The following is a 20,576-nucleotide window of genomic DNA, read 5'->3' as shown; positions in this document are numbered from 1 at the left end:
TTTCCCCTGTCATCTCTGTTTCTCCGCCTATCTCATCTCAATTTATTACCCAGCCTCTGTCTCAGTTCTCACCTGTGTCTCTTTTGGACCTATCTGAGATCTTAACAGGGATGCGAAGCTCCACTTGTGTTTTGGATCCTGCTCCATCAAAACTTGTTAAGGGTTGTTTTCCAGTTATCTCATCACTTATCACAGAGATAATCAATTCCTCTCTTAGTTCTGGCTCAGTCCCTCAATCACTCAAATTGGCTGCTGTTACTCCCATACTTAAAAAACCTGGACTTGACTCTAACATTATGAGTAACTTTCGGCCCATTTCCAATCTTCCATTTCTGTCGAAAATACTGGAACGTGTTGTTGCCTCACAGCTCAAAGATCACCTAAATTCCAATAATCTATTTGAATCATTTCAGTCTGGTTTCCGCCCCCAGCACAGCACTGAGTCAGCCCTCCTCAAAGTCACAAATGACCTTCTTCTTTCCTCAGACTCTGGACAAATTAATATTCTCGTCCTCCTTGATCTTACTGCAGCTTTTGACACCATTAATCACTCCATTCTTCTGTCCCGCCTTGAATCCTCTGTCAACATCACTGGTACTGCCCTTTTGTGGTTAAGGTCATATCTCATAAACAGACAACAGTTTGTTAATATCAACAATTGTAGTTCTGCCATTGCTCCACTGTCCCAAGGCGTTCCCCAAGGCTCAGTGTTAGGTCCCCTTTTGTTTATTCTTTATATGCTCCCCCTTGGTGACATCATACGTCGGCATGGTTTACATTTCCACTGCTATGCTGATGATATTCAGCTTTACATCTCCTCCAAATCCATTAATACTGAACTTCACTCCACTCTGACAAATTGCATCACTGAAATGAAATTGTGGATGAAAGCTAATTTCCTCAAATTAAACTGTGAAAAATCAGATATGATCATCGTAGGTCCTACAACCCTGGCAAAAACCACAAAAAATTTTCAAATTACCATTGATAATGACACTTTGTCTCCGTCTTCTAACATCCGAAATCTTGGTGTAATTTTTGATAGCAACCTCTCTTTTGACCGCCATGTAAATCACATCACCAAAACTGCTTTCTTTCATCTAAAAAACATAGCACGTCTACGTCCATCACTCTCCTTTTCTGCCGCCGAAACCTTGATTCATGCTTTTATTACATCCAGAATTGATTATTGCAATAGCATCCTTTATGGTACATCTAACAAAATCCTAAAAAAACTTCAGTATATCCAGAATTCAGCTGCTCGCCTCCTTACTCATACTCGCTCCCGTGATCATATTACACCTGTTCTACAAAAACTTCATTGGCTTCCTGTTGCTCAACGCATTCAATTCAAAATTCTTCTATTCACTCACAAAGCTCTCCATAATCAGGCCCCATCCTACCTCACCGACCTGCTCCATCAGCACATTCCCTCCCGTAGCCTTCGCTCTTCTGAGGCTAACCTACTGTCCATACCCTCTAGGACCAAGCACCGGACCTGGGGTGACAGGGCCTTTTCCATAGCTGCTCCATCTTTATGGAATGCTCTCCCCAATCACCTACGAGATTGTCCTGACCTGTCCAAATTCAAGTCACTTCTCAAAACTCATCTATTCAATATGGCATTTAACTTGTAACAACACGAAATAAATGCTTTTATTTTTGCTATTCTTTTTAATAGTTTTTATACTTAGATCACGACAGAAATGTGAAGTCCTAGATCCTAAAACTTGTAAAGTTTTCAGTTTCCTGATTGCATGTAAATCTGTCCTGTTTCTGTCTAATTTTAAGAAATTGTTCTATATTTGTTGTTCTCTCTCATAATTTAGCTAATTTTTAATGAACTGTCTTATGCTGCTCTCTTTGTTTTTATCTTAATTATTCTTGATGTTGATGTACTATTTTGATTTTGTACTATGATTTGTATGGTGTATGTACGTATCTGTTTTGATTATTTGTCTTATGTAAAGCGTCTTTGAGTATCTTGAAAAGCGCTATATAAATAAAATGTATTATTATTATTATTAAAATTGTCCCATAAAAGTCTTGTGGCTTTAATGCATTAGTAGACTGTTGTTTATTCATCCTGTAATAGTCAGTCATGCCTACCACCACTAAAAAGTTAGCTGTTAAACAGCGTGTGCAGAAGGTTGGCACACCGGCGGTATGCATGTGCACAGGCTTCTGGACCGGTTAAATATAGCATCAGTCATTAGCAGCACAGCAGAACACAAGGCCACATTTGGTGCTCTGTAATTTCAGGTAAGACATGAGATGAGATAGTTGAGAACGCTGCAGCGTGTTTAGTGTTTGTTTATTTAGCTAATAGGAGGCCGAACTTAGTTAACTCTTAATACTGCCATTGTGTGTTGAGTGTTTGTTTATATTGCACCTGTAATAAATAGGTTAATGGGCTATCTGCTTTGCTTCCTGGCACACCACTGTGGAGTGTTCGAACCAGCGAGTTTGAATCTCACCAGAGCGATCAGTCTGGTCCGGCATCCACATAAAAACACAACTGGCTGTGTTTGAACAAGCCGTAGTGGATGGATTCACAACTGGGAATTGGAAAATGACTCAATTTGGCGATAAAAATGACTCTAATGTAATGTATAAACCTAATGTCTCACTCACTTTCCTAACCGCTTATCCGGGGGAGGGGGTGCTGGAGCCTATCCCAGCTTTTCAATGGGCGCAAGGCACACAGTAACACCCTGGACGGGACGCCAGTCCATCGCAGGGCAGACACACATACACACACGCACCCATTAACCTATAGGACACCTATATTCAGTGTCTCCAATTAACCTGACTACATGTTTTTGGACTGTGGGAGGAAACCGGAGCTGCCCCATGCAGACACGGGGAGAACATGCAAACTCCGCACAGAAAGAACCCAGGACCTTCTTGCTGTAAGGCGACAGTGCTACCCACCGTGCCGTCCAACCTAATGTCTATAAACTGTCAATTATAACCCATACCTTACACTACAGCGCCATAAGAAGTATTATTTTGGAATATTTGCAGCACATCAGCAGAAAAGTTTACAAATGAACAATTGAATCACAGAGACAAGCTAAATAAACTCAAACATTATTAATACAGGTATTTTAAACTGACATAGTGATGCTAAACAAATTAGGGTTTGAAATGCAGCCACTGAAACAAGAATTCTTGAGGGTTTATCTGGGTAATGTAAGGATTTGTTTTTAACACTACCAGTCAGAAAGTAGATATTAGCTTTTAGTTTTAATTTGACTGATTTGACACATAGAACATGAACAACAAAAGACTTAATACTACTGAAAGTAGGATTTAAGACCATGATTCCAACTGGCTCATCACCCTTATGAGCAGAAGCAACAATCAGTAGAAATAACTGAACAGGGTGACTATTCTGAAATTACTCAAACAGTAAGTCATGAATAACAACTGAATAACCAAACATGCACTCCTAAAGATCAGTTCAGTTTTAATTAAAACAATCTATTTGTTTCCTAGCTGTCTTAATATTGACTAGACTTCTTGATGCTGAAGTTGATTTTGGCTTCACACACCAAAAGTTAATGCAGCTGAGTTACAGAAATTGTGGGGAAAAATGTCACAGCACGAAAGAATACGGTAATACCAAAAATAATTCTGAGGTAACTGCCTCTAAACAAGAATATGGAAGTCATACAACAGTGGTGCAACCGAAGAAATTGTTGCACACTTCTACTGTACATAGTAAACAATATACAGTATATACTGAGACAGTATGTAAGAACTGTATGCATTTTTTAACCACAGTCTGCAAAACCGATCTGATTTCGGTCAAGTTCAAACCACCAGAACACATGAAACAATATAAAAGCAGGTTTACTCATTAATAGTTGAGTAGTTGATTCAGTATTAGATTTTATGTAATTTGGTGGATATGAAGTTTCCTAGCAAACTGTTCCAGCTGACATCACGTTAACAGGCTAGATGATTTTAGGGCTGCCACTAACGACTATTTTTCTATCGATTAATCTATAAACTATTTTATCGATTAGTCGATTCATCTAATGATTAATTGTCCTCCAAAAAATTTATTCAGAATCTCATTTAAGCTTTATTTATTTTAACAACAAACTGTACGGCACAATAACACGACACAAAACTAAATGTAAACAGGGTTTATGTCCATATTATCACATTCTCAAGCGCTCCATATTAAACAGAGTGCAGCACGTGTTTATGGCGTCCGTACACACAGCAAAGTGCTTAAACTTATAGCAGAAATAAAATAGTTAGATGTAGCCACGTCTCATTAAGTCCGACGTACGGTAACGACAGAATGAGCCCAGATTCTAACGTACACATTCACTCAACACTTACTTCACATTCTAAGTGATGTAAACACAGTGGTGAGTGTTACGGCGCATTCACATGAGAAGCTTGTGCGCGGCGTCTAACCGAACTCGCTAAGGAATACGGTATTCCAAGCTCTCCACGATTAAGAAGCGTAATGAAACAATATAGACGTGCGACACGGCGCTAGTGCTGCTGTGGTACCATCAAAGCTTTACACAGTGAACAAACCACCTTTTAGTTTTGTTCCAGTTTTAAGTATCGCCAAACTTTGGATGATTTGGGTCGTGGAAAACTTTGAGCTTTTATTTGAAAGCTCTACAATCGGCCTCTGACCGCTGCAGACGGTGTTTTTTAAGACTGAGCTTAATGCCGCCAACCAGTGACTGGACCAAATACGACTTATGTCCTGCACACAGCAGGTAGTGCTGAGGGAATCATATGAACGCTTATATGAATGGAAACACTGTAGAAATGAAAAAGGATCATTTATAAACATAGTTTTAAAAACGATGCATCGACTTAAAATATAAAATGTGTCGACATCATCGACTAGGTCGACCAATCGCGGAAGCCCTAGATGATTTATTTACTCTTTTTTTTACACACTTTGGTTACATTCATGACAGAACAGGTAGATTCATCAGTTCACAAGTTTAATGTCGAACACAGTCATGGACAATTTTGTATCTCTAATTCACCTCACTTGCACGTCTTTGGACTGTGGGAGGAAACCGGAGCTCCCGGAGGAAGCCCACACAGACATGGGGAGAACATGCCAACTCCACACAGAAAGGATCGAACCCAGGACCTTCTTGCTGTGAGGCGACAGTGCTACCCACCGAGCCATCGTGCCACCCAACAGGCTACATGAAGCAGGCTTATACCTTAGTCAGTGTGCTAGCTAAATCTGCTATAGTCCAGTCAGATTGGAAGATTTGAGTCAGAAGTGGTGGCTTGTGAACCACACATTGGTAGTTTTAATGTTTGTCATCCATAATAAAGGAAAATTAGTCTACCTTAACTATAAAGAACTCAGATTACCTCAAGGTTGCTGAAAGTATGCAAGCAACCAAGGGTTTCTAGATTTAAAAAGCAGACTGGCACAGTTTGTAAGGGTAACTAAAGATATTAAACTACTAATGTCAAAGCTGGCAGTGTTATATTAAGAATTACTTGGTTCTTCAGCACGTAAACAAGAATTCAGGAGCATTTTGAGCTTCCGCTTGAGTACATAAATTCAAAAGGAGGATCAGTGGAGATGTTTTACAAAACTGTACTGTATGTACCAGTCAGCTAGTAGATATTTGCTTTTATTTTTAATTAGACTGGTAGAATTTGAACTAATAAGGAGCTGAAATGCACTAATGCAGTTATGATCGAAGATCTGCTTCAGACTATTGTTTTACCACACTGACGTTATGCTAATGTGAAATAATTCCAACTTTACATTTGATAATTAACAGAATATCAACTTTTTGGTTGTTTGTTTGGTTTCAACCACAATTAATGTAATGTTATTTGTTATGTAATAATTTAAAGTCAGTGTTATAGAGAAAATAGTGCCTATACGCGAGAACGTTACTACTGTCTGTGAGGCACATTACTACGCGTACTACGAATACTAAAAGTACGCATACTATTACAGGTATCCAGTCGTGTGCACACTTACATTCTTACTCGTACACTATGTAGTACGTAAGTATTCATTTTACAAAAACGTGAAAGGAAAATTTTGAGGTGATTTTTGTTATCAGCAGCTCAAAATACCTAAGACACACCCAAAAGTGTTCAAGAAACAAAATCTCTGTTGACCAGTGTAATTTAAAGTCAGATAGACAGACAGACAGACAGACAGACAGAGACAGATAGACAGATATACAGAAATACAGATAGATAGTTACATAGACAGACAGACAGACAGACACACAGAGAGACTGATAGATAGACAGACAGACAGACAGACAGACAGACAGACAGAGAGAGACAGATAGACAGATATACAGAAATACAGATAGATAGTTACATAGACAGACATATAGACAGACAGACAGACAGACAGATAGATAGACAGACAGACAGACAGACAGACAGACAGACAGACAGACAGAGACTGATAGACAGACAGACAGACAGACTGATAAACAGACAGACAGACAGATAGATAGACAGATAATTAGACAGATAGATAGATAGACCGACAGACAGACAGACAGACAGACAGATAGACAGAGAGACTGATAGATAGATAGACAGACAGACAGAGACTGATAGACAGACAGACAGACAGACAGACTGATAAACAGACAGACAGATAGATAGACAGATAATTAGACAGATAGATAGATAGACCGACAGACAGAGACTGATAGACAGACAGACAGACAGACAGACAGACAGACAGACTGATAAACAGACAGATAGACAGATAGATAGACAGATAATTAGACAGATAGATAGATAGACCGACAGACAGACAGATAGATACTTACTCGTACACTATGTAGTATGCAAGTATTCATTTAAAATTGGGTCAAGCTCAGTCAACCAGAACGCACTAAAAACTGCTAACAACACGGGTTAACTTTTACAAACAGTAATAATGTTTGTATATGAAGTTGTTCTCGGGTTTATTTTGTAGTGTTAGTTGATGTAAAGTTTTGGAATAAGCGAGCTGTGATTGTTTACATTTGGTTGACAGTATGACAGAATGACAAGCTACTCTTTAGCCACTGAGCTAACCAGATCGCTCCGAATTCGATCAAACGTCCGTTCAGCACAGTGTTTATTATTATTCATTTTTCATTAATAATAATCATTTTAAAGCGGGGAGGTTTTAGCGATTACAGTCAGAAATGATCGACAACCAAGCTGAACTGGGAAGAATTCCGAATACTAAGCGTGTTAGTAAAATATTTGGTACAAGTATAACAGGGTTCAAACGGTTCCAAGTGCAAATGATGATTTTGGAAGAGTTCGTAATGCAAGCTAAATATTCAGAGCTGTAGATCTACTGTAGATATATTGTAGATCTACTGGAGATATATTGTAGATCTACTGGAGATATATTGTAGATAATATAGAAGTTGGTGGGCAGAGCATCGATAGCGGTTGGTACAGTGTAACGGTAACACACACACACACACACACACACACACACACACACACACACACACACACACACACACACACATGAACTTTTCACTGCAAACTGCTCCTCATACTCACTCCGCTCTGCACTACAAATAACAGCAAATAATATCAAGCCATCAAGTAACCACGACTTACCCGATTAAAACTCATGTTTGTGTTTGTGCAGGGAAAGAATTCTATCAGCCGGTTTGCTGATCTTCTGCTGATGACCTGATTCCAGTGCAGACATAATATACCGCGCGCACACACACACACACACACACACACACACACACACACACACACATTCATAGAGAAGTACAGTGGCAGTACTGAGCCTGCCATGCGCACTGCCAACCCTGCTTCAGAGTAAAAGTCTCCTACTGCACCATCTGCACTTAGACATTTTATTATCCAGCTTTTGATAGACAGACAGACAGACAGACAGACAGACAGACAGACAGACAGACAGATAGATAAACATATAGATAGATAGATAGATAGATAGATAGATAGATAGATAGATAGATAGATAGATAAACAGACATATATACTGTATATATATATATATATATATATACAGTGTATCACAAAAGTGAGTACACCCCTCACATTTCTGCAAATATTTTATTATATCTTTTCATGGGACAACACTATAGACATAAAACTTGGATATAACTTAGAGTAGTCAGTGTACAACTTGTATAGCAGTGTAGATTTACTGTCTTCTGAAAATAACTCAACACACAGCCATTAATGTCTAAATAGCTGGCAACATAAGTGAGTACACCCCACAGTGAACATGTCCAAATTGTGCCCAAAGTGTCAATATTTTGTGTGACCACCATTATTATCCAGCACTGCCTTAACCCTCCTGGGCATGGAATTCACCAGAGCTGCACAGGTCGCTACTGGAATCCTCTTCCACTCCTCCATGATGACATCACGGAGCTGGTGGATGTTAGACACCTTGAACTCCTCCACCTTCCACTTGAGGATGCGCCACAGGTGCTCAATTGGGTTTAGTCCATCACCTTTACCTTCAGCTTCCTCAGCAAGGCAGTTGTCATCTTGGAGGTTGTGTTTGGGGTCGTTATCCTGTTGGAAAACTGCCATGAGGCCAGTTTTCGAAGGGAGGGGATCATGCTCTGTTTCAGAATGTCACAGTACATGTTGGAATTCATGTTTCCCTCAATGAACTGCAGCTCCCCAGTGCCAGCAACACTCATGCAGCCCAAGACCATGATGCTACCACCACCATGCTTGACTGTAGGCAAGATACAGTTGTCTTGGTACTTCTCACCAGGGCGCCGCCACACATGCTGGACACCATCTGAGCCAAACAAGTTTATCTTGGTCTCGTCAGACCACAGGGCATTCCAGTAATCCATGTTCTTGGACTGCTTGTCTTCAGCAAACTGTTTGCGGGCTTTCTTGTGCGTCAGCTTCCTTCTGGGATGACGACCATGCAGACCGAGTTGATGCAGTGTGCGGCGTATGGTCTGAGCACTGACAGGCTGACCTCCCACGTCTTCAACCTCTGCAGCAATGCTGGCAGCACTCATGTGTCTATTTTTTAAAGCCAACCTCTGGATATGACGCCGAACACGTGGACTCAACTTCTTTGGTCGACCCTGGCGAAGCCTGTTCCGAGTGGAACCTGTCCTGGAAAACCGCTGTATGACCTTGGCCACCATGCTGTAGCTCAGTTTCAGGGTGTTAGCAATCTTCTTATAGCCCAGGCCATCTTTGTGGAGAGCAACAATTCTATTTCTCACATCCTCAGAGAGTTCTTTGCCATGAGGTGCCATGTTGAATATCCAGTGGCCAGTATGAGAGAATTGTACCCAAAACACCAAATTTAACAGCCCTGCTCCCCATTTACACCTGGGACCTTGACACATGACACCAGGGAGGGACAACGACACATTTGGGCACAATTTGGACATGTTCACTGTGGGGTGTACTCACTTATGTTGCCAGCTATTTAGACATTAATGGCTGTGTGTTGAGTTATTTTCAGAAGACAGTAAATCTACACTGCTATACAAGTTGTACACTGACTACTCTAAGTTATATCCAAGTTTCATTTCCATAGTGTTGTCCCATGAAAAGATATAATGAAATATTTGCAGAAATGTGAGGGGTGTACTCACTTTTGTGATACACTGTATATATATATATATATATAGACAGACAGACAGGCAGGCAGGCAGACAGACAGACAGACAGACAGACAGACAGACAGACAGACAGACAGACAGACAGACAGACAGACAGATAGATAGATAGATAGATAGATAGATAAACATAGATAGACAGACATATATACAGTATATACTGTATACAGACATAAATAGACAGATAGATAGATAGATCTATTTATATATCTATTTGTCTGTCTATCTATCTAGCTGTCTGTCTGTCTATCTATCTATCTATCTAGCTAGCTAGCTAGCTGTCTGTCTATCTATCTATCTATCTATCCATCCATCCATCCATCCATCCATCCATCCATCCATCCATCCATCTATCTATCTATCTATGTTTAGCAATATGAACTATTTGGCCAACACAAACTAAACTCCAAAGTAAACTACAATGTTGTTTTGCTGATTATCTCAGCACCATAACTGATCCAAAACTCAGAAACACCTTCCGTTTGTAAAGAAGCTTTGGCAATACAAATGTGAATATTTGTCATGCTAATAAGCACCTTGAATTGATAGACAGATCCCAAAGGAAATTAAGGCCTTAGTAGCAAGTTACATAGATCAAAAGTAATAGTGCACACTCTAAAGATTCACAGAATACAAATCACAACAGCACACTACAACAACAGGGCCTGTGGGCACATATAAGGATTTTTATTTTTATGTTTTTTCCATATATATTGTAAGGCTGGTATAGATTGTAAAGTATAAATTATAAAGTGGACTACAGTGCAAAGATAAATGTGCGGATGGATGTGCAAAGAGGTGCATATGTGTCTGTACATGTGCACACAAGATCTTTCTACACATATCTGTATATCTGATAAAATATGCATGTCAAAATATGTTTGTTGCATGCTATCAGTTTGATTTCACATGATTTCAGGGTTGCAGTGGGGGAAGGAATATACCATATTCCACCGCAATATATAAATGACTTTTGGGTAAATGGAGATCATTGTGTGGCTCTCCGTGCACGATACATATCTCCGTGTGAAAAAGAAGCAGTCGACTGTAGCACATGTCAAAGGGGGCATGTGTTGCTGTGGCATATACTATAAAAAGTGCTTTACAGGCTGCAGTTGGCTCACATATTCATCTTTGCCACATAAACGCTTGCTGGCCACTGGAACACCACACTAGTACTGTGTAGGACCCCTCTGCACTCTCAGAACAGCATCACCTCTATGTTGACGTGATCGTGTGTAACTGGAGAGGACACTGAAGTGCACTTAACTCGCTGCCAATGACTTTGTGCTTGTGGCATCGTGCATTAGTATTCTGGAAGTAGCCATTTACAAGATGGTAACTCACGGTCATAAAGGGACGTTTACGGTCACTAACAATACTCAAATAGGTTTCCCCACACCTATTTTTTCCCAGACATTTCCCACACAGTTATACCAGCACCCGCCTGAACTGATAACACTCGGTCGTAGACTGTATGTAGGTAAACGTTTAGTAAAATTACACACAGTAACACCCTGGACGGGGCGCCAGTCCACCGCAGGGCAGACACACGTACACACACATACTCACCTACAGGGGAGAACATGCAAACTCCACACAGAAAGGACCCGGACCGCCCCGCCTGGGGATCGAACCCAGGACCTTCTTACTGTGAGGCGACAGTGCTACCCACCGAGCCACCGTGCCTCCCTTCATAAAGACATTGTTTGTCAAATTGGTGTGAAGGAACTTCAGTGGCCTGCAGTGAGCTCTGACTCAACCCCTACTGAACACCTTTAGGTTGATTGGAGTCTAACCAGTGCTTTTTTTGTTTTGTTTCAATGGGCACAAAGTCCTAAAGACACACTCTAAAACCTTGTGAAATGCCTTCCCAGAAAAGAAGAGGCTGTTATAGCTTCAAATGTAGTTCTATAATAATGCCCTGGTTTTGGACAGGGATATTTAACAGGTTTATATGCACAGACAGAGGTGTCCTCATATGCCTGATCATATAGTGTATTCAAATACTCGTAATACATTATTAGTCCCTAAAAATTCCCACTCAGTTTCTAATGGTGACCCAAAATATACAAGGTATATTGAAATAACATACATATAACACATACATAACGTGAACATTTTATCATTTTATCCTCAAAGTTGATGTTAGAAGCAGGAAAAATGGGCGAGCGTGAGGATCTGAGCGAGTTTGACGAGGGCCAGATTGTGATGGCTGGATGACTGGATCAGAGCATCTCCAAAACTGCAACTCTTGTGGGGTGTGTCCTGGTCTGCAGTGGTCAATATCTATCAAAAGTTGTCCAAGGAAGGAACAGTGGTAAACCGGCGACAGGGTCATGGGCGGCCAAGACTCATTGATGCACGTGGGGAGCGAATCCAACAGACGAGCTGGTTCTGATAGAAAGGTGTCAGAATACACAGCGCAGCACAGTTTAAGGATCTGCTGCAAACATCTTAGTGCTTAAACATCTCAGGGGTCTAATGGAGTCCATGCCTCGACGGGTCAGGGCTGTTTTGGCCCAAAAGGGGGACCAACACAATATTTAGAAGGTGGTAATAGTGTTATGTTATGCCTGATCAGTATACGCACGTACACAGTATATTAGTGTAGAAATGCTGCCCTCTAGTGACAACTGTTTTTATACGATACATTCCAGCCAAAGGCCTGTCCAGTTTAAAATAATTATTTACTTATTGTTTTAAATGTACTATGAACTAATTAATGTATATCTGTAATGGACTGGCGGCCTGTCCGGGGTGTTTCCTACCTTTCGCCCAGTCAGTCGTCGCCACTGCGATACGATACGAGTGATAGTAAAACAGACAATGACTGAATGAATGAATAATCATTGTATATTGGAAATGCTGACAGTGGCTCCAGTGCACACCAGAAACACTGTCTGGCTTATGATTAACATTCCAATTAGTCCTAAAAGTGTTCAGTAAGATTGAGGTCAGTGCTGTAGGAATACCACTGGGGTTTCTCAACACCAAACTTGTCAAAGCATGATCTTTAAAACAGGAAAGAGCCTTTCCCAAAGTCTTACATATGTTTATAGAATGTATATGATTTTATACACTTGTTAGCAATGATGTAGCTGAAACATTCAATAGTTAAAAAGTGAGTTCAGGTGTAGTGTTTGTTTCTATACACTGGTTTAAGATTATAACAGTGAACTTAAATCTGACATTAAACATTCCGCTGGTTTCCACCATGACCAGTGCATGCTTTTTTTTACTAGCACTCAGAGACCCAGTCCAATAGCTATGCTGTGACCGCAATTCTATACTGCACACTACACAGTGTATTTACATACTGGTCTGGTTTTACATACAGTTAAATACAACTGTTTGTGGTTTAGGGAGGCACGGTGGCTCGGTGGGTAGCACTGTCGCCTCACAGCAAGAAGATCCTGGGTTCGATCCCCAGACGGGGCGGTCCGGGCCCTTTCTGTGCCGAGTTTGCATGTTCTCCTCGTGTCTGTGGGTTTCCTCCGGGAGCTCCGGTTTCCTCCCAGGGTCCCAAAACATTCAGTCAGGTTAATTAGAGACACTCAATTGCCCTGTAGGTGAATGTGTGTGTCTGCCCTTGCGCCCATTGAAAAGCTGGGATAGGCTCCAGCACCCCCGAGACCTAATTGGATAAGCGGTTAAGAAAGTGAGTGAGAGTGAGTGAGTGTTTGTGGTTTGGGATGCAACCATGACGTTGCATGTTCTGAGTTCTTTGCAACACTTACTGGTAGTGTGGTGACACAGTAGGTGATTCTGTTACTAGAAATTCTTCTATTTTGCATGTAAACATGTAATAAAAGTTTATAATGGCTTTGTATTTTGAACAGCCATATTTATAACATGTTCTCTGAGCATGTGCTTCAATGGTATGAATAAGAATCAAGGATTAAGTATTTTCACTAGAAGTCTCATAATTTTGGTCTTTGCCTCCGGTCACCGTCACAGTCTGTAAACGATTTGTTTTCCCTATGTCTGCGTCTCTCCTGGGTTTTCTGCTTTCCTCAGTCCTACCAAAACCATGTCTGCTTTTAATTGGCCCTTGGTGTAAGAGGAAGTGTGTGGTGCTCTGCAATAGAATAGAATCGTCTGCCCAGAACATTCAGGTAGCTCACCAAAACTCTGGCCAGGAAAGAGGTTACAGAAATGATAATCGTGTACCATTTTTATTCCTTTAATGGTCTGCGCAACCATTTGTTATGATTACTTTGAGTCTAAATACTTGATTTCACACTACTCAATTTAGCCCTGATTTTCACTCGATTTGCCGGCTCGGGAGCAACTCGGCGTTCGCTCGGCGATTGAAACTCGTCTCTCAATCGCTATGTGTGAACTGCCCAACAACTCGATCCGAGCGGCTCGCCGAGCACTCGGCGACCAAGAGAGATTTCTAACTTGTCGAATATCTGAATCTGAGTTGCCCGACTGGCAATGAGTGCTGTGTCGAACAGCCAATGAGAACGCAAGATACGGGGTGAGGGGAAATGTGGGGTAGGAGTTGTAAAAAGATGGGACAGGGGCTTAATATAGTTTATATCAGAATACATCAGCACACACAAGTTTTACAGTATTTCTGACCTTATCTGACCCTAACCTCCAACTCACTATAGAACAATCCCTGCTGTTCCTATTTTTCCTCTTTGCTTTTACGCTGCACATCAGCGCACAAACTTTGATCGCTCGCTACTTGTTGACGTGCATTTTTGGACGTGGTGTCATTAAACCCCTCGTCACTTCTCATGTTTGTTTTCAGGCCAAAACGTAGTTTGGGAGACCAGAGAAGCTCGCCCTCGGCGATTCCAGTTGGTGATAGATGGTGTAGTGTGTGACCCCCTATCACCGATCAGTCATGTAGTGTGAACTGTACAGCGACCTGACCACTTGGAAAGTCGTGTAGTGTGAACTTGGCATAACTGTATTTAAATAATCTTGTTTGGGCCACATCTACTCCTTGGTTGACGTGTTCAGTATATTGGTAGATAGACTGTGGTTTAAGAAAACAGCCTCTCTAACCTGTATGTCAGCTTGAAGCGAGCAGCTGAAAAATCATCCATGAATGCTGCATCATTTTTGTGATCACATAAATACTGTGTGCACTAGTTAAAAATATTAGTTGTTTGTTATTGCTTTAGTCCCTAGAAACTAAGAAATGCAAAGAAGTACATTTTTAAACATTATTTTCTTGGTGAGACCATTAAAGGGTTTTAAACAGGGTTGTTTACTACATTATTACTATTAAACTATACTATTATGGGGGCGGTCAGGTGGCGCAGTGGTAAAATACACTAGCACACCAGAGCTGGGATTTTGAACACATTGTGATCATATTGAATCTCAGCTCTGCCATCCGGCTGGGCTGGATGCCTACATGAACAACGATTGGCTGTTGTTTACAGGGTTCTTTAGATAGATAGATAGATAGATAGATAGATAGATAGATAGATAGATAGATAGATAGATAGATAGATAGATAGATAGATAGATAGATAGATAGATAGATAGATAGATAGATAGATAGATAGATAGATAGATAGATAGATAGATAGATAGATAGATAGATAGATACTTTATTGATCCCGAAGGAAATTAGAGGCTGGTGCAATAACTGGTGCAATTACGACCTCTGCTGGCTGATTGATGGCGCCTGCGCAGAGTCCAGGAATAATACTGATCAGGGTGTGGCTCTCCGTACACAAAGCTGATCCGCATATGAACTCGCCTCGTGCAGGTGAAAAGAGGCACCCGGTACTGCACACGTGTCGGAGGGGGCGTGTGTCAGTTGTGAAGCTCCTCGGTCAGCGGTGGAGGGTTGTATCGCGAGAGGTGAAGCTAAACGCAATCAGGGTAATTGGATATGACCAGATTAGGGGAGAAAATTGGGGGGGGAATTGGAAAGCTGTAAATCTTTACTGTACTTCATTATTTCCACCACCAGTAAACACTTTTTCTACCATAGTATTTCCCACCCCAGACATTTTGCACTCACAGAAAGAAGCAGACACACGCTCACGCTGTTTTTACTTTTCTTTTAGTTATAGCTTTATTTTAATCCTAAGGTGGCACACGGCCGAAATGTACAACCCTCTCGCTCCTTCAGAGGTGTGGAGGGGCTCAGGAAGCCTTTGCTCCGTATCCAGAGGCGTATTCCGCCGGATCGGAGGTGTAGAGTTTATGCAATACTGGTGCAGGGTTTACAGCAGCTCCGGCTGAGCCGTTTCTCCACGCGGTTCAGATACGGGACTGATAAACACAGCGCCAGGACGTCGTCCGTTCTCCAGAGACCCGTACGACGGCCCTGCCGTTCCCTTCCAGTGGCTACTGGTTCGTTCTGACCTGCTCCTTGTACGTTAGTATAACACTTAATGCAGAGCCCACCGCCCAACGCTGCGCTTCACACAGACGGGCTACTGCGCCAACACCGAGTCCTGTATGTGTCACGTATGTGCTAGTCGTATAGTTCTATGCTGGTGAGTGCTCGGGTTCTAGTCCCTTTAATGCGGTCGCGCCTGGCCCAACATCTTCAGCCTGGCCTGGTCGATCACGTCCAGCAGGTTCTTGGCGTCGACGGCGAGCGCGTGGGCGGCCGTCAGCATCTGCTTCTTATAGTCCTGCTGCAGGCTCGTCATCACGTACTGCTGCGCCAGCTTCATCTTGTTTATCAGCTCGGCCAGGTCCGAGTTCAGCAGCTTCTGAGCCATCTCCACCTACATGGCATCAAACGGGTACATGATCAGATGAGGTGTTATATTAAACCTTTAATGGTCTGAGCTTATATTAAGTCTAAATATCTGGGTAAAAAAGCTGTATTTAAATATGTAAATATGAGTTAAACTCAAACATACTGGTAAATGATGCTGTGGTTTTAAGAAAACAGCCTTTCTAACCTTTCCAGAAATGCAATAAAATAGATCATGTAAAAAGTACAATCAATTCGATAGCTTCACCGAACACTCTATTAATTTGGGGCATTGGTAGCTTAATGGTCAGGCTACTGGACCAGTTAGCCTAAGGTTGCTGACTGAAGCCCCACCATTGCCACTACTGGGTCCCCTGGACCCTAAGATGTCAGAAGGTGTGAGAGGGATCAGACGTACCTCTCGATGTGTGTGTGCTGGCAGCAGGGGAATCGTTTCATCCACTGTCGCCAGTAGATTCCTCAGTGCCAAACCAACATCCTGAAAAAAATGGCATCAACAGTCTTAAGTCTGTTCTTAATATGTTCGGTACTTAAGAGTTCACAGATTAAACTGCAATAAACTATATTACACTGATCAGCCATAACATTAAAACCACCCCCTTGTTTCTACACTCACTGTCCATTTTATCAGCTCCACTTACCATATAGAAGCACTTTGTAGTTCTACAATTACTGACTGTAGTCCATCTGTCCACCTTTTAACCTGCTTTCACCCTGTTCTTAGGTGTATTATTTAGGTGGTGGATCATTCTCAGAACTGCACTGTTGTCCTGCTGCTGGAGTTTTTAAATACCGTGTCCACTCACTGTCCACTCTATTAGATACTCCTACCTAGTCGGTCCACCTTGTGGATGTAAAGTCGGAGACGATCGCTCATCTATTGCTGCTGTTTGAGTCGATCATCTTCTGGACCTTCATCAGTGGACACAGGACGCTGCCCACGGGGCGCTGTTGGCTGGATATTTTTGGTTGGTGGACTATTTTCAGTCCAGCAGTGACAGTGAGGTGTTTAAAAATCCACTCATACCAGCACAACACACACTAACACACCACCACCATGTCAGTGTCACTGCAGTGCTGAGAATGACCCACCACCTAAATAATACCTGCTCTGTGGTGGTCCTGACCATTGAAGGACAGCATGAAAGGGGGTAACAAAGCATGCAGAGAAACAAATAGACTACAGTCAGTAATTGTAGAACTACAAAGTGCTTCTATATGGTAAGTGGAGCTGATAAAATGGACAGTGAGTGTTGAAACAAGGAGGTGGTTTTAGTGTTATGGCTGGTCGGTGTATATTATTAGTTGGGGAGTAGGTGTGTGTTGTACCTTGACCATCGGCACATATTCCTCAGGAGGAGCCGGCTGGATTTTACTGGACATCTCGATCACAGCCTTCACCAGTGCAGTCACATTCTCGTAGACTTTATCGTTGGACCGGTCCAGATTAGCTGTAGGAGGAGAGCTGATCTCCTGAGGCTGGATCTAAATTCAGAAAAAAAAAACCAGATCATTATAGCACTCAGTTTAATGGCAGAGCAATCTGAAATATTAGTTCTGCTTTATTAGGGCTAGATTTTAATCACTACCAGCATTAGGATTAGTTCAGTATTATGATTTCACATTGATTAATGAGGGATTGAATCACACTAGCACTAGTTCTAAGAGCTCAGAAATGACATCTGGGCTGGTATTAAAAAGGCCACAAACAGAACCTCATGTAGGGGTCAAACATCACATGAGACGTGTTATGAATACCAGCCCAGATCGGCCCACAAGCTTTAGTTAGGAACCTGCTACCACATGGGTTCAGCATTTGCAAAACATGTTGCAGTAATCATCGCTAATTTATTACCAGGGGGTGTAATACAAATAAAAACAAAAAGCAATGATTTTAAACGAAGAAATGATTTTTAAAGAGGACGTAAGTACAACAGCACAAAGGAGAGATACACCGATCAGGCATAACATTATGACCACCTTCCTAATATTGTGTTGATCCCCCTTTTGCTGCCCCATACGCAACAAACTGCGATGCACTGTGTATTCTGACACCTTTCTATCAGCCTTCTCGCCACACGTGCATCAATAAGCCATGGCCGCCCATGACCCTGTCGCCGGTTTACCACTGTTCCTTCCTCTGACCACTTTTGATAGGTACTGACCACTGCAGACCGGGACGCACCCCACAAGAGCGGCAGGTTTGGAGATGCTCTGACCCAGTCGTCTAGCCATCACAATTTGGCCCTCAGATCCTCACGCTCGTCCATTTTTCCTGCTTCTAACATCAACTTTGAGGATCAAATGTTCACTTGCTGCATGATATATCCCCCCCACTAACAGGTGCCGTGATGAAGAGATGATCAATGTTATTCACTTCACCTGTCAGTGGTCATAATGTTATGCCTGAAAGTAATTGGCAAAAAGTAATGAAGACAAAATAAAGCAATCGGCCAGAAGTGAATTAAAATAGAAGTGTACATGCATGCAGTGTGTCATCAAAATAAAATAAAGACATATAAGTCAGGTGTAAAGGGTATCAAAAATCTTTAAGACTAGGGCTACATGCTAAATTAAATACTACTGCACTAGGGATGTAACGATTCACCACAAGATAGTTAATAATCGATTCAAAAATTCCACAATTCAAATCGATTTGACATGTAAAATGAATCGATATTCACTTTAAACAGCAGAGGGCGCTGGCGCTATACACCTCGCCTGGTTGAGGTCACTGGTGCTATACATCTGGTTGCCAAGTTTGGTGTTTTTCAGCCAAATTGGGCTTAATTCAAATTGTTTTGCATAGTTTGTACCTACCTAAAATACTGTAAGCACAAATACAGTATTTTATTTTATTTTTTAAGAGAAATAATAAAAGGAAACTTTGTCATCATTTGTCTTCAATTTCAGTTTAAAATAATCTGAAAAAAATTGTATCGTGAACCCTGTATTGTGAATCGCATCGCATCGTGGGTAGAGTGTATCGTTACGTCCCTATACTGCACTAAATAGTATTTCTGACTAGTACGCTACAGAATGGCTAGATTTAGGTTTAGTATTCACACACACTGTTCAGTACAATAACGCAGCTTGAGAAGCATACGAATATGAATATAAAATATCCAATTATTCAGCTTAAATCCAGATTGTGTGCATGTAAACAGGTACGTCAACCACACTGACACCTCTGTCAACTTTAGGTTTAATATTAATTGCAGTATATTAAATATTAACTATATTTCTTGTAATAGTGCATCACTAGTACATCAATGAAGTCAAAGATTGGCACAATCATTAGTGTTTGTACTGAAAGTTGACAGACGTGTGGGTACAGATACAGATACAGCGAGTCCACACAGTGTTCTTACCCTCCAGGGCTAAAGGAAGCAAAACATTGAAGCAGAGAACAAGTGCAGGGAGCAGAAACAGAGAAAAACAGAGAGATTAATGTACAAGTGATTCATACACATGCTTCATTTCCTTACATGCTAATAAAAGAGAGAGATGAGACAGAGATGCAGACGGTTCCGATACCAATTACCAAGACTGGCACATTTTAAGTAGTATTCAGTATTTCTCACACAAAACGACTTTCAAAGAGCATTTTCATTTTTCCTTGTTTTAAATCTTATTGTAACATTTATTTTAAATAATATAATAGAATATATTACATGTATATTTTGGTGTTTGTGTGTATATTGTGATTGGATTATATATATATATATACACACACACACACACCGATCAGCCGTAACATTAAAACCACCTCCTTGTTTCTACACTCACTGTCCACTTACCATATAGAAGCACTTTGTAGTTCCACAATTACTGACTGTAGTCCATCTGTTTCTCTACATACTTTTTTTAACCTGCTTTTACCCTGTTCTTCAATGGTCAGGACCCCCACAGGACAAGCACAGAGCAGGTATTATTTAGGTGGTGGATGATTCTCAGCACTGCAGTGACACTGACATGGTGGTGGTGTGTTAGTGTGTGTTGTGCTGGTATGAGTGAATCAGACACAGCAGCGCTGCTGGAGGTTTTAAATAATAAAGTCAGAGACGATCGCTCATCTATTGCTGCTGTTTGAGTCGGTCATCTTCTAGACCTTCATCAGTGGTCACAGGACGCTGCCCACTCATACCAGCACAACATACCAGCACAACACACACTAACACACCCCCACCAGTGTCACTGCAGTGCTGAGAATGATCCACCAC

The 20,576-nt window shown here is 41.4% G+C and overlaps 2 protein-coding genes across 9 annotated transcripts in view; both read right to left on the bottom strand.

Moving 5' to 3' along the window:
* ldlrad4b (low density lipoprotein receptor class A domain containing 4b) overlaps positions 1-7,663 on the bottom strand; it is a 128,128-nt gene extending 120,465 nt beyond the window's left edge. Inside the window, exon 1 of the mRNA XM_062992451.1 lies at positions 7,621-7,663. The gene's annotated coding sequence lies outside the window, so the exon portion shown is untranslated. The remainder of the gene's footprint in view (positions 1-7,620) is intronic.
* An 8,004-nt stretch (positions 7,664-15,667) lies between these two features.
* ptk2ab (protein tyrosine kinase 2ab) overlaps positions 15,668-20,576 on the bottom strand; it is an 84,348-nt gene continuing 79,439 nt past the window's right edge. For all 8 annotated transcript variants that reach the window (XM_062992446.1, XM_062992445.1, XM_062992450.1 and 5 more), the window contains 3 exons: positions 17,683-17,838; positions 16,751-16,831; positions 15,668-16,360 (listed from right to left, as the gene is read on the bottom strand). In XM_062992446.1, coding sequence (XP_062848516.1) covers positions 16,148-16,360; positions 16,751-16,831; positions 17,683-17,838 — 450 coding nt within the window. In that variant the 3' untranslated portion in view covers positions 15,668-16,147. The remainder of the gene's footprint in view (positions 16,361-16,750; positions 16,832-17,682; positions 17,839-20,576) is intronic.

Source organism: Trichomycterus rosablanca, chromosome 3 (genome assembly GCF_030014385.1).
Source record: "Trichomycterus rosablanca isolate fTriRos1 chromosome 3, fTriRos1.hap1, whole genome shotgun sequence".
NCBI lineage: Eukaryota > Metazoa > Chordata > Actinopteri > Siluriformes > Trichomycteridae > Trichomycterus > Trichomycterus rosablanca.
Note: the sequence above shows the minus strand (reverse complement) of the source record. Positions and strands in the feature narration are given on the sequence as shown.